General features: G+C 39.0%; 2 protein-coding genes across 2 annotated transcripts; one reads left to right on the top strand and one right to left on the bottom strand.

Annotated features, from left to right (window-relative positions):
* Positions 1-2550: 2550 nt before the first annotated feature.
* Positions 2551-10140, bottom strand: LOC144707497 (U-box domain-containing protein). Its single transcript, XM_078580626.1, has 16 exons — positions 9133-10140; positions 7996-8200; positions 7768-7919; positions 7407-7686; positions 6567-6719; positions 6187-6390; positions 5996-6105; positions 5798-5912; positions 5165-5254; positions 4880-5083; positions 4691-4786; positions 4472-4594; positions 4076-4168; positions 3568-3732; positions 2985-3074; positions 2551-2890 (listed from the first exon to the last, which is right to left on the bottom strand). Exons 1-16 carry the CDS (start codon positions 9963-9965, stop codon positions 2714-2716), a joined length of 3090 nt encoding a protein of 1029 aa, XP_078436752.1. The 5' UTR covers positions 9966-10140; the 3' UTR covers positions 2551-2713.
* Positions 10141-12851: 2711 nt separating this feature from the next.
* On the top strand, positions 12852-14932 carry LOC144707630 (uncharacterized). Its single transcript, XM_078580836.1, has 2 exons — positions 12852-13050; positions 13651-14932. The coding sequence occupies exon 2, from the start codon at positions 13742-13744 to the stop codon at positions 14555-14557; it is 816 nt and encodes a 271-aa protein (XP_078436962.1). The 5' UTR covers positions 12852-13050; positions 13651-13741; the 3' UTR covers positions 14558-14932.
* The last annotated feature ends 440 nt before the right edge of the window (positions 14933-15372 follow it).

A 15372-nucleotide genomic window follows, 5' to 3' on the forward strand; every position in this document is an offset into this window, starting at 1 on the left:
TCATACAGATTCCATGACAAAGTTCAATCACCATTATGAATCTTATAGATAACAAGGTATAGCTTGGCACCGTATGTGGTGTTTACTAACTTTATCAATTGGGTTAGATCGATAAATGATTAATTAATCTATATGTCAATATAGTTAATTAATAAGGTTGGCCAATAAATATTATGAAACCATTTAAGTTATTAAGTAGACTAATACATGGACCTAGAGGTTTACCCACATAAGATGTATGGACCCCAGTGGATATACTAAAGTTGCAAGAGCTTATGTGCCATGCCAAACAGATCTAGGAGTTCCCTTGTCTTAACCCCTTTTAAGAATCTCCATTCTTCTAGTGAGACTTGATGGCAAAAAGATCGACTAGGATCTTCTAGGATGATTGAAGACAATTAAGAGGATATCCATCATCGCATTCATCGGGTGGATACGACTATAGGCCGAGGATGTAAATGACTTGAAGAAAATATTCAAGGGAGAAAGTCAAGAGTGGAATTAGTTCCACACAAGATGATGAGGTCAGTTAGGGTTTTATTGATCAGTCAGGATTTGATTTCCTTTTTCAGCTGCGTGAAATTTTATTTCAAGTAAAGACCCAAAGTCATAGAATCTAACAGTGAGTACCATGAATCTTATCTCGAATGCGAAAACAAGTCCACAAGTGTGATTTTGTGTTCAAGGTTGATTCCAAAAATAAGATTCAATTGAATCCATCACCCGGGTCGAGGAAATATCAAATGTGTTCTCTGATGATTTATGTCACACATCATTAGTAATAGAATGCCTAATCAGGGTTTGAGGTCTAACCATAACCTAAATAATTTGGGAGTCTCTCCCCGATGAAGGATTACATGTACACGATAATTGATGATAGTAAAAGTTTGATGAGAGGATTGAACAATTCCTTTGTATCTCCGAGACCATGAGCTTTATAACCCATAGGCTAGAAACACAATATGTCAATTGGGTTTAATCAGTTGGTTAATAAATAAGTTGATGTACTTAATTAATAACCATTTACTTATAAGAATTATGGGGCCACTGATGTTATGAACTATACTAATACATCGACGTAGAGGGTCACACATACAAAATTTGCATGCTATGTACACTACATTTTACAGAATTTTATGACATTATCATAGAGACTACAAGGGAGGACACCTTGTTTAATACCCATACATTCTTGAGTTCCCTCTCATAATGTGAATGTTAAATAAATATCTGCATCTAGATGATTTTATAATATTATGGCTTAAATTGAATAAAATAGGTTTAAAGATAATTATAATTTTCCTGATTTTTTAGTATTTTTGAAAAATTCAGACTTCAAATCCATTCATGAATTAATTTCACTAGTTGAAGAATAGTTTATTTGATTAGCTGACTGCAGTAATTTTTTTGGGGGGAAGTTATACGTCCATTTTGAAGATTTTGAACGATTAATTCATTAAGAGATCAAATTTCAAAGTAGGAAAATATGTATTTAGATTTGATAAATCTAGTTAATGCACTTTTATATGATTAATTGCCTCTTGAAATGGTTCACTGTTTCTTTCAAGAATTTCTGCTATATATGATTGGTTGAGTGAATAAATAGGAGACGAAGCAACATGGCATCACAATTGCCAATGCACCCACACTATAGCAACACCATTAGAGTGCTTTGACAAGTTAGTAAATTTGGGGTTAAATAACCATGAAGAATTAGCTTTTCTCCAATAGGACTTTTGTGGCTAACAATACACTAAATTTAATGCTTCCAGATTTCTTTTTATGGTTTTCCAAATATCACCGATTCGACAACCAACCCGTAAATCACTTGAAAAACATTTTCTGCTCAAAGCAAACTCCCAATAACGAATATGACACCATTTATTTAAAGTTAAAACATTGTGTACTTAATCTCAATTTTGATATGTTCCAAAATTACCACAATGATCAAAACATGTGCCTATTAGGAAGTAAATATTCAAATTTAATACTCCAAATGGCAACAAAATGGTTACAAAATGTGCAATGCGATGTTAAATAATAACTTAATTATAACGAGATTCACATCAATTATGTGAAGGGACGACTCAAGTTTTGGAAATGATTAGTGATAAAGGGCATACATGATTACATGATTTATCCTCTATCATTTATATTTTGAATAAAAGTTTTAAAAGAAATAATAATATTTTTATGCAATCATGTTGCCCAGTCCTGACTTTCCAGCTTTATTTTTTTCCTCATTCTTCAACATAGAACAGCATTTCTAAAATTTTGGTTATTTGCACTTTGATAGCTAGCAAAGACAAACAAAATAAGATATTATATCAACTAACTTTTGACAAACAGTTTGAACTGTAGGGGATGATGATTGTGAAATAATCCTAAATGCATCCTTTATCTATTCCAGAATACTAGTCTTAACTAGAACAAATGAAAATCTAATAGACACAAATATCAATTGAAAATCTTATTTAATAATCATGATTATGGTTCTCAAATTCCAGATCTTCAGAAGCCAGAAACAGAAAATAAGGTTAAAAGGATATGGCAGCCTGAAATAACTCGGAAACCCGTATAAAAAAACTGTTAAATACGAAAACCCGTATTTATGATAACAGATGAGACAAGACTAGACTTTAAATAATTGAAACATTTTTTGGTAAGAAAACAGATAAATTAGACTCACATAGATTATAAGGAAGATTTCCTCTCAATCTTCTGCCATAGCTACCACCGGTTCCTCCACCGCGCCTTCTATTGAACGCTTCAATCCTCGGCTTTGTCGCTTCATCTGTCGTGTCATGATAAATTCTACTATCTTTCCCTTGAGCTCGGTATCGGGAATCAACATGTCTTGAGTGAGATGAGATCGATTGAACGGATCGCTCTGTAAACACGACAACGAAAATTGAAATAAATGAGAATTCAATTAAATTAGTTAAAAAGAAGAATTGGGGAAAAGAAGTAAGTAGGTTCCGTACGCTGTCGCTAAGAAGGTGTCTCTGGATTACAGCTCTATCCACAGAGACTTTTGAGGAGGGCAAGATCACAGGATCTTTCATCAGGGTGTACTGCAAGTGATGAACATAAATGTTTTAGACCCCCTCGAAATGAACAATGAAGATATTAAAATATCAAATTTGAAAAAATCTCCAAGAACTGCTGCTGTAAGTTAATCACAGGAGATCGAAGAAATATATTTCCTTAGCATGTCATCTGATCATATGCTATTATTACAATGAGTGATGAAAACCAAAGAAATAAAGAAAATCAAAGAGTTTATCATGAAAGAAATTCTTGAGGGCAAGACAAAAGTAACATAATAACCAAATAAATGTATTAAACCCTCGCAATGAAAAATGATAAGTACGTGCATTGCAGGCTGTTAATCCAAAGAGATAATTATGAAACCGTAAACCAAATTTCTAGAAAAATACAAAAAAATATGTTTTTCGAATAACCCATTTCATTTTGAGGCTATCATAGGGACGCGTGATAATAAAATAAAATAAAATAAAGCAACAAAAACTAGAAACATTTTTTTTTTCAAGAATCAATGAAAACCTGAATGGGGTCCAGGAATTCATCAGGAATCTCTCCGAGGACTTCCTCTGCGTCTATTGCCTCGGATGCGGCTGCTTTTGCTTTTGCACCCAACTGGATAAAATCATGAATGAGCCTTCCATCCACACCTATTTTACGAAGAACCTCCACCGCTCCAGAAAACAGCTGGTAAATGATTAAAGCTGTCAGAATACCCAATTTGAATAAAAAGATAATATTCTCTTAAACATTAAGCCGGGCTCTCCAAATCATCAAGGAATAGTTTAGCTATGTGGAGTCTCAGGAAAAAATCATCATCGTCCTCACAAGCACGCATGACTAGATGACAATGATGGTGGCATTCATCAAAATTGACAGAGAGATGAGACTCATGGTAGAGAGAGAGAGAGAGAGAGAGAGAGAGATAACAATAATGAAGGCTGATTTTTCCGAGGAACACGACAGAGGGAAGGTAGAGTTTCTCAGAGAAAAATAACCGGGCAAAGAGTTTACAAAAATAGAAAGGCACCTGTTCATTGTAAGAGCGTCCATCCCTTGAGATAGCAGCGGGGAAGATGCCCTCTTTGTCTCCCCTTGCAATGTGGACGTAAATGTCGACAATCTTTCAGAATAAGAGAAAAATGCATGAGTTTTCAGTCATAATAATTAAAGGCTTTTTGGCTAACTATATTACATAAAAAGATCCGCGATAGTGAATTTAAAAATTCCTGAAGAAGGAAATTATTATTATATTGGAATTATTTTGACGTCCCCAGGGTAGTAGTAATAAATGTACTTAACAAAAAAATCGACGAATTAAACCCAACAATAAAATGACTGAAGTAAAATATTGTTGCAGTATCAAAGCATAGTTCTTAAATTTGACCAAAATGGATAAAAAAGAGCTGCATTATGGATTCCTTACCAGTTTTAGTAACTGCTTTGGTCTAAACTCGTACTTTTCAGGATCCTTGAGGGTAAGGGATTTCCTTTGAGGACCAACAAGCTGAAGGAGAAAGTAATTTAACATGCTTGCGACCCTCTCTACCTGAAATTTGCGAGTACTGAAATTAGATAAATTTAGAGAGGATGATAATCATATATATTTTTGAAACTATATTCATGACAAGATATGAATCATCACCATCTCTGGAAGAAGAAATGGAGCTGGGATCTGTTCCGAAGTGAATGCGAGCATCCCCACATCCTCATTTGCAAGTTTTAAGTCAAACCGTATGATCTGAACATTCGACGGGGATTGAAAGATGAACACATATAAACTGATTAATAATGAATTTCTTGATTTCATAAAATGGGTGAAAAAAAAACTGACGTTTTCTTGAGAATGAAATCGACGCATCCTTTCTTCCCTTTCTTCAACCGGTCTCCTCTCCCATTCTGCAACATTGGACATTTCTGCTTCCATTTCTTTCATCTCGAGGATTCTATTAAGGCTTTCATCCAGAAGGTAAATGCTATCATTAATGAGGAAGTTCAAGAAATTGAGATACACTCCCTTTTCTTCTTCAACAGCAATCTGGCAGTATACAAGAAAAAGATGAGATCATCTGATAATTATGAAAATAAGTCCAGCCAAAACCGGAGAGGATGTGCTCACCATTCTAAATGCATTGCGGTGACTCGGTACATCCCACAAATACTCGAGCAATTCCGCAATATTGTGACGTATGGTGAATTTGTCATAGAACTGCGTGAGAAAATAACTTTTTAACATTATTCTTATCAACGCAAAGTAAATATCTTTTCAAAAAAAAAATTAACACAGTAAATAGCTAGAAAACTAGAAGTTTGTTTATACCATCCGTAAAGCAGCTGTACTCATCTGATACATTCATGGCACGTTTGCTTAATGCCAAAAGAGAGAAAGAGAGAGGGGGAGAGAGAGATAGAGATGAAGAGAAAAAGAAAGGGAGAGAGAGTAGAGGTAAGAGAGAACGGAGTGAGAGAGATAGATACATAGATTGAGAGAGAATCATGACAGAGGAGAAGATGCTGCTAGGACGACGATGACAATACCATCCTCGTCATCCTTATTGTAAACAAGTGATGATGATGATGATGATGATGTCGCCATTGTTTCCTTTGTCCTGGCATGGATGAATGAGGGACTGTGAACAGTACTCTCAACTCAATCCTCTCCATCTCTACTCGTCATAATCGAGAAACTTGTATATGCTAAAAAAAACTGTGAGGATATAAACCAAGTCTTCTGCGGAAGGAACTTTACTACCTGAGTGTGCGAACCAGTAAACTCAATATCCACGTAAAGCTTCAGGAGATTACGAACAAGGTAATCCAGGGAAAGTTGGTGCCCCTCAAAAAGAGAAGCTGTTGAGGACACCCCACTGCATAAAGTAAATAGCTTTATGTCATCTACTAAACTTGCTGTGGCTATTTCTCACGAGATAAGTATTTTTTGGATCTCTACCTTTTCTGTGGCATCCAAGAGTTCAAGATTTCGACCATTTTAGCTTTAAGATATGGGTTTTTGACATAAGGACTTGCCATAAACATGATGATAAAGTTCAAGAATTCTTCCTGCAAAGAGGAGAGAGAGAAAGAGATAACATAAGTTACAAGAAATGGAAGAAATCAAGAAAATTTTTAGAGAGCACTCACTAGTATGAATCCGTCCAATGTCTTCGGGATACGGGACGTGAATATAAGTATGTCCATAGCATCTTCAACAAGATGCTCCGGCATTGACGCAAAACTCATAGGGCATTGAGGTGGCAGTGGCATACGAAATCCGCCCACGAGACTGACCAACCAGATGATGACTAAACGATAATATGACAGTGCACGCTGAAGAAACGGTCCATCCTGAGATAATAAACAGCATACAATTTCAACTGTAAAGAACAATAAGTTTAAACATTCCACTTTTTAATTTCAGAAGATTTGGCTTCAGGGAGACACTCTGCTAACAAAAATATCTTGCACGAAATCCCAAATAACAAGTCGTATGTATGTTCATTCTTACTATTTTCCCTACTCACCCTTAATAACTGAGCTTCATAGCACAATCGCTCCTGTAAAAGCAACTCAATTTCTTTCTCAAGACGGGCAATATCTTGATCAATCTGCGCAGAGCCTCCTCGTTCACGCATAGCTTTAAATGTGGCCAAATCTTCTTCTCGCCTAGACAACTCCTAATAGAAAAAATAATTGCATACGAAGTAAAAAGTCTGAGTCCAATTATACACAATAGTTGAAGAAAAACACAAAATACTTCTCTTCCAACTAAATTGAATAGAGGAAAGAAAACGCTAGCTCAGGAATGAGGCGTTAAGGGTTTATCACTGTTCAACGTCATCATGAATATTAGTGCCAATGTCCTTGTTGAAGCTGACATTGATGATGCTGCTGATGGGTGGTCAACGATGATGATGGCATTCAGGGGCATCCTGAACAGTTGACGTTGACGGCTGCCAATAGAGTCTATGCTGCATTGATGTCGGCAGGATGACCCAAATATCATCACGTCAACGATGACGTTGACGGAGTGCTCTGAATGGTTGATGTTGATGGCAGATGAGTGTCATCATCCTCACGTCCACAGTCACCATTGGATGACCCAAACATACAGAGGCAGACAACAACCATCACGGTCATGATGACGTTGACATTGAAAATTTTTTGGCGATCGATTACAACATTGATGATGGGGGGAACCCATGGACAACTGACATCAATGTAAAAATTGACAACCATTAATGTTGATGACGTCATCAGAAAATCATCAATGTCCTATGTCAATGTCGTCTGGATGTTGCATGCTTTCGGCAAACATAAGAATGACAAAACCTAAGAGAGAAAATTATAGATGTTTAGTGTACCTGACCTAGGTGCTTCACATCAGTGAACGCCTTTATGATTCCCAGGTTCAGAACTCTGGCAGTCATGAAGAAACACTCGCAAATAAATGAATACTTATTCTTTCCTCCGGGGCCCACCAATGGCTTGACTCTAGTAGGAATAGATTCTTCTCTACTGTTGCCCGAGGTAGTCGCTTCATGAGATTGCTTCGCACGACTGTTTTCATCATTTCCTAGGTCACACCCTCCAGCTACCCATGCAGCAACCTCTTCAGACGATGCATTTAGAGCAGTCAATTGTCTACAAAAGTAAATAAAGTATCATTCCAGTTCATTAAAAAATTGAAAATTATAAGGAGAACAAATAAGGGAAGAAAGAAACCTTAGTTCCAACCGCTCATCATGTAACACGTATTTGGTATCAATTTTGTCTATCTTTGAGGTGGTGGCATCTAGGAAAGGTTCACAGAGGCGAAGCATAACAGCACTCAATGCAACAAAAGTCCCAGAGCTTGCAGAGGATAAAGGGTCAACCTGGGATATAAGTTTATATGGTTAAAAAAATCTTACAAAATAACTGAATTAACATATAGATGAAAAAGAAGGGTACCCGCATCCGTGATCTTGACGCGTTCTTGTTTATCATCTCAGCTAGAAACTCTAGAACAGCTTCCCGAGTATCCACATTTTTTAGCAAGGAAAGAAGAATTTCGGCAAGACCATCATATAGAATGTTTGAGACGGTTCTAATGGTCGTGAAGGAAGATAGTGTGTCCGCCGGACGCTGACTAGATGGATGAGGGAAACACTGCTGCCTAGTTCGCAAAAAGAAAATTGAAATTAACAACTACAAAACCAAGTTTTTGCCAAAACTCAAGATGCAAAAACCTCAATAATTTTAGCCATAAATTAATCCTAGACAAAGAGGAAGATCATACCACCTAAAAAAACAAGCATATTATTAGCTGAAAAAAAGATAAAGCTAAGTATGAAGGAGTTAATACAGTAGCTGCCTAAACATCTTTGTGAGGCCCCCAATCTAATCGGATTTCCGTTACAGCGGCTGTGTGTCCAACATCTATATCAGCGGTGCAGTGGCCGCGTGGAAGCCTGGGGCACCCATCCGAGGGTGCCTTGGTGGCATTACACACGGTGGTGTTAAGCACGACAGCAAGACACCTTTATCAGCATTCTGATCATTTTTATGGTTTCTGTGACTCTTTCCCCAAAATTCTTGGATTATCGAAAGAGATCCGAACAACGTTTATTCTCATGCACATCATTCCCCTCTCTTGTCTTGATCGGCTCAGTGAGATCTTTATCGCATTGCTCTGCATGTGCGGCAGGCCGGCGGTTTGCATCAGTAATGGTGGATACGCCACAAAATCAAGCCCAGAGCACTGCTAAACTGCAAATTCAGGCCCCCCAAGTTTAACCATAGGAAATCTAACAGGGCCAAAGGCTCCAAAAGGTGAAAATTGTCATCCATCTTCTGAACCCAAAACCAATCAAATCGAATAGATAAATCTGCAGACAAAGTTCAATTACTGAAACAGATTAGAGAAGAGCAATGAGATCGTTATGCAGATTACATGTCTCAGAGACGGTGGATTTTAGGATTTCTGTCGAAGCATGAGTTGAATTAAGTCACTTTTGCATCATGAATCTTTCGGCCTTCGAGATCTTCACAAAAGAATGCTCGATAAAAAAATAAATTACTAGTATTCTCTTCATTGTTTGTACTAACCTCACGTCTGGCTCAGCCTTGAAGATAATGTGGTCAGAGAGAGAGCTGATATGGAAAAAAGGACCTAATACGCTCATCGTTTCAATCACACGCCCAGACATATAATGCCCCTTTGGCAGCCAGTTGGGATGTCTGACCAAAAGCTTAGCGCAGTTTGGAAAATTCACCAGCATCAACAAAGCCCTCAAAGGCTGCTGGAAATTTCCAAGGATAGACACGCGAAGAACAGATGCCTTCAATTTCTCATACAAATCCCTCATCACAGGCTCAAGACTGTCCAAATCAGAATCATTGAAAAACTGCTCCAGAAATCCAGGCGGGCAATTAAGCCCACTACCAAGAGAACTCCCCCCGAACGCGTCCACAGAGGAACCAACCTCAGAAAAGATCAAATCAAGCAGTTGAGAAACACCTCTAGAATCACCATTCTGCGCAAACATATCAGGATTTCCGAGATGAATTCTGCAGTAAGCCACAGCGAGCTTCCTGGCCTGCCTTGTCGCAGACTCCATCTGAGATCTTACTGCATAATCACGCATAGAAACGACCTTCTTTCCTTCATCATGAGCCCGACGATAGCAACCAACAAGGTACTGAAAAGCCGGTTCCGCCCCGGGGAAGCTTCCAGAAAGCCTATCGATGAGAACTCTCTCCATAATCTCGGTAGACAATCGAAGTTCTTTACCTTCGCTCAACACCTCCGCAGCCGTCATCTCCAAGAAGACGATCCGCGGATCGCTTCTTCCTGGATCTGCCAAAGACACTAGGAAGATCTTCCGCAGTATGATGTCTTCGATCTCCGCCGGACTCCTCTGCGGCTTGATGGACGCCATTTCTAGCTTGATTTCGAGCGAAAATGGAGGAAATTGAACGAATTGACTGGATTTTTTGCCACGATCGAAGACCAAAATCTCTCCGACCAGAGGAATCGCGTCGGATCTTCGATCAGTTCTTCATCGCAGCGAGATTTAGGGCTTCTCCGATCTTAACTACCCCCTTCCGAATATCTTCTCTCTCACTCTTTATATATGTTCCTGAGTTCTAGTTAACGGCCGCTCTATCCGCGATAACCACTAGCTTGAATCCGAACCCGAAGAGATATTCGATACCGTATCCCGCCAACCGTCACGTCAACGGCCCTCGTTGACGTGACGTGGACGTGATAATGATGTGAATCATGTGATTATGATGCAGACGATGACGTGATAACGCCGTGACGATGAGGACCTGATCATGACTTGCTGATGATGTGACGGTGCTGTGAGGATGATGTGGTGATGCCGTGACGAAGATGGTGTGATGATGCTGTGAGGATGTGACGAGGATGATATGATGATGCCATGATGATGATGACTTGCCGATGATGCAATGATATCATGAGGATGACGTGATGACGACATGATGGCGACGCAATGCTATTGTGACGATGACATGCTGATTACGATGATGAGATCATGGCTTGCTGATGATGTGATGATGCGGTTATGAAGATATGCAGATGATGATGATGAGATCATGGCTTGCTGATGATGTGATGATGCGGTGATGAAGACATGCAGATGATGATGATGAGATCATGGCTTGCTGATGATGTGATGATGCGGTGATGATGATGATGATGGGCTCATGACCTGCTGATGATGTGATGATGCGGTGATGATGACATGCCGATGATGATGATGTGATCATAACTTTGCTGATGAATTGATGATGCCGTGGAGATGACATGTCGATAATGATGATGTGATCATGACTTTGCTGATGATGTGATGATGCCGTGACGATGACATGCCGATGATGATGATGTGATCATGACTTTGCTGATGGTGTGATGATGCCTTGAGGATGACATGCCGATGATGATGATGTGATCATGGCTTTGCTGATGATGTGATGATGCCATGACGATGACTTGCCGATGATGATGATGTGATCATGACGTTGCTGATGAAGTGATGATGACATGCCGATGATGTGATTTCTGATGTAATGTTGATACGACGATGCATGGAGGATAATGCAGATATGACATGATGTATTGAAGATGTGACAGTGACATGATGATGACATGACAGTGACACGATAATGATGTGACAACGCCGTTGCAGTTGTCAAAATCAGATGGTGGAAGGTTGATTGACCAAGATAATGGACAGTTGATGATGTCTAATCATTGTCGACCTTAACGCCATTCGTCGACTGTCATTTTCTCTATATTATAGTTCAAACATTACCAGCCTCGACTACCATGCTTCATGTACGGATAATGAACAGAACGTGATGGCGTCCAATCCGTCAACAGTTTTACATTTTGAATTCAGAATAGGAACATAACGCCCCTTTCGGTCGTATTTTTAATTGTATTACAGTCAGTTCTGTCAACCATTCCATCCAAACCCATAGACGGGCACGGAACGAAATGATAAGCACTGTGACGAATGACTGAATAGAAGGCCTGCTATCAGCCCCGTTCCGTATGTTGCAATTCGTTCCGTCATTTGTCCCTGAACCTCAGCCACAAAGGACAACCCTGGTACTGGGTCAAAACCAGAGATGTATAACGCAGCCTGTTTCGAACTTGTCACTCTGTGGACAGATGAGAAACAGTATTTTTTTCATTCCCGTTCCGTCCAATCCCAACCATTAATTATCTGGTATGCTTCCCAAACCTTAATTATTCGATCTCGAGTCTATTCCTCGTAAGATTGGAGGATGGATGGTGAATCTACATATGTCTCGTCCCAATCCATCATCTGCCATCCATCATACCAGTGGAAAGGAAATTGTATGAAGTCTTTTCCGTCAGTAGTCCATCAGCCATCCATCCAAGACGATAGATGACAGAAAATGATAGACATATGACGTAAGATGACAAATGACCAAAGTGGGGAAATTTTAAAAAGTTTTATTTATTTATATCATCAAATAGAATCTTATACTCAAAACATAGAGAATAAGATACTCATTAGGTCCCATCAAAACTGTTTCAAAGAGAAGCCAGTACTGTTGCAACGTATTTTCAGATACTTTGACCATAACTTGACTATTCAAACAACTATGTATTAGTCATGTACATGATAAAAAGTCCATAGCCAGAAAATTAATTATTCAAAACACACCCCACATTGCAAACAATAAAGAGCATAAGGTCCACTTTAGAACAGTGGCTTGCTTTTAGAAGGAAGTGAGAGTGAAAGAAAGGGCGGTCACGTGGATACTAGAGGAGGCGGCGAGGTGCTGAAAGTATTGACGATGATCGATGACGAGAGGCGACGAAGAGTAAGAGAGGGTGCGGGCGAAAGAATGGGGTACACACTAATTATTTTATAATTTTCTCTAAAAATAAATCATTTCCGTTGTCCACAATGAATAACTGAACGGGACTGATGACGAAATGGCGATGATGATGAGATGTGGACGGAAAATAGTCAAGATGACGACAAATCCTCCGGATCGTCATTCATCATCATTTATCCATCCCCAATTCATGGCACCCATATTTTATTTTTCCTTGTACTTGGTTCACTGTGCTTATACTTTATTTTACTATGCTTCACTATGCTTATACTTTATTTTATTTCATTACCTGGTTCACATGGTTAGAATTACACTTCGTGTATGAAAATGGTAAGAAGTATAGGTACAGAAGTATAATTATTTATATGGTGGGGGTGGTTCTGCAATGAGATATTTAGATTTATAAAGAAAGATAGTTGAGTATTGAAATGCCATTTGTTGGGCTTTGGTTGGGTGGTCGGTTGTCGCAGAGAAGGGGAAACTCTGCCATGGAAGCGCGAGGAGGAGAGATGGGGCAAAAGGAAAGCTGAGATTTTTCTTCCAACCCATCTCATCTTCTTCCTCGCGCAGTCATCTTCGTTTTTGGGTTTTTTCTTCGCGTTGGGAGTCGCTTATTTGCCGGTTAGTTCACTCGAGGAATCTGATCTCCTTTCTGGGCTTCCTAGATTTTTATCCAATTGATTCCTGATCTGGATTTCGAGTGATCGTTTGTGGATCTTGATTCAATTCCCCGTTGTATCCGCTGATTTTTTAGTTCAGTGGGTTTTCTATTGTTGATTTCTACAGCCCCTGGCCTCGTTCGTCGCTGTTTTGCCACTTTTTTCTTCGTTTAGGGTTGCGTAGCAAGTCGTCATTTGTCAGATCGTTATAGTTTTACTAACGTATAACTCTAATTGATGATAATAATGAATGGAAGAATTTGTTTGCTTATTATTCTATACTTTAGGATGAAATTATAACATATTTTTAATGATAGAAATGTCACTCCAGAGTTCTCTTTGCTGCGAAGGAGGAGGTTTCTTACTAGAAAAGAATCAGTTAATTTCAGCATTTAACAGTATAAATCTCTTCCTGATCCCTATATCTCTATGAAACTGTATTATCGCTTGAATGCATGATATAGAAGTAGCATAAGATATCGTGTGATTTCATCTCTGTATTACCCAATCATTATCTATTATGAGTTATCTGGCATCTAAACCTCTTGCATTCTTATTTCAGGTTCTGCCAAAGGTAAAAAAACCGGTAGAAACCATCAAAATGAAATTATAAAATACATGATCTCTCATATTCCATCCTCTCCTCTTCTACAATGTGGAGCTTTGCCTCTAAAGCGATAGGCGGTAGCCTCGGCCTGAAGGGCAAGTGCACTAAACAGAATTACGCTTGCGAAAATTGCTCCGACGACGAGGCTTCTTCACATACCAGCAGGGAAGAAACCTTAGAATGCCCCATCTGTTGGGAATCCTTCAACATTGTGGAGAATATTCCTTATGTTCTGTGGTGTGGCCACACTCTGTGCAAGAATTGTGTTCTTGGCCTCCAATGGGCTGTAGTCAAGTTCCCAACTCTCCCCCTCCAATTGCCCCTCTTCATTTCCTGCCCCTGGTGCCACCTCCTCTCCTTCAGATTGGTCTACAAGGGTGAGCTCAAGTTCCCAAGGAAAAACTTCTTCCTTCTCTGGATGGTGGAGAGCATAAACGGCGATCGATCAAGATCGGTTTCGTCGCTTCCCACCGATGCTCGGCTTTCTCGAGCGTCGTCCAGCAGCAGTAGCATCATGCCTCTGGGGAATGAAGCTCAGATTCAGGGTCCCAGAAGAAACTTATTTCCTCATCTTGCTCAGCCTAACCTGAGTCCATCCCAAATTAATCCATGCCCCAATTATCTAAATATAGAAAGATTTCAGGATTCCCTGAGAAAATCTGTTCTCTTTTTTGTCCAACTGACTGCCAAGTTTCCTCTGGTGGTTATTTTCCTTCTCATTGTCCTCTATGCTATTCCTGCTAGTGCTGCCATCCTTGCCTTGTACATCCTCATCACTGTCCTCTTTGCCCTGCCATCCTTTCTTGTTCTTTATTTTGCATATCCAAGCTTGGATTGGCTGATCAGGGAGATAACCACCTGAAAATGTCGATCTATCTTTGTCAAGCTCAAGTAGGAGAGCAAGAGAGAGAAAGATGGCTCTGTCTTCGGCGATGGGTCGACCTCTAAACTTTGTCCAATCCATGGAGGAGAGAGCTAAATCTTGATAGGTTTTCTCTATGTATTAATCCTGAAAGTTATAACAGCTGTGGGAGCTCTGCTATGGACTAGAATTGAGGAACTCTTGGTGGTGACTTTGCGATGGGAGCATCGAATTGAAGTGGAACTGAAAATATATCTCAAATGATGTACTTTTTCCTTATTGTTTGTATGAATCTCCCTCATGTTCCTGGAATCAAGCAAACTCTGAACTCCTACCTTTTATCATATAAGTGCACTCTGTTATATTTGAAGGTTTTCTCTGGGCTAGATGAGTTCAAGGTTTGTTTATGATATTTCTAAACAGGTGTTCTTACCAGGTCCACAAGTGTTGGATATTTCCATACGAATTACAAACCAAGCGGTAAATTTCTTTTGATCTCTAACGGCATTTTCGTGTTAATATTTCAAGGTAATTAATGTAGCATTAGGATCATGTTCTTTGATACAAAACTATCAGATTACTAATAAGCATAATTAAGATCAGAGCATTGGAAAATATTTTCAGAAAAGATGAACATTAGTGTGATTTTCTCATGTTAGTGACTTCTCTTTGAAATTTTATTTATTAATGGACTTCCCATGTAGGTCGAGAGATGGATTTATTTATCATTAGGAGTATGTTCTATGATACAAAACTATCAGATTACTGATTGAGCATAATTCAGATGTTTTCATAAATGATGAACATTAGTGGGA

The sequence above is a fragment of the Wolffia australiana genome, chromosome 9 (assembly GCF_029677425.1).
Source record: "Wolffia australiana isolate 7733 chromosome 9, ASM2967742v1".
In the NCBI taxonomy this organism is placed as follows: Eukaryota; Viridiplantae; Streptophyta; class Magnoliopsida; order Alismatales; family Araceae; genus Wolffia; species Wolffia australiana.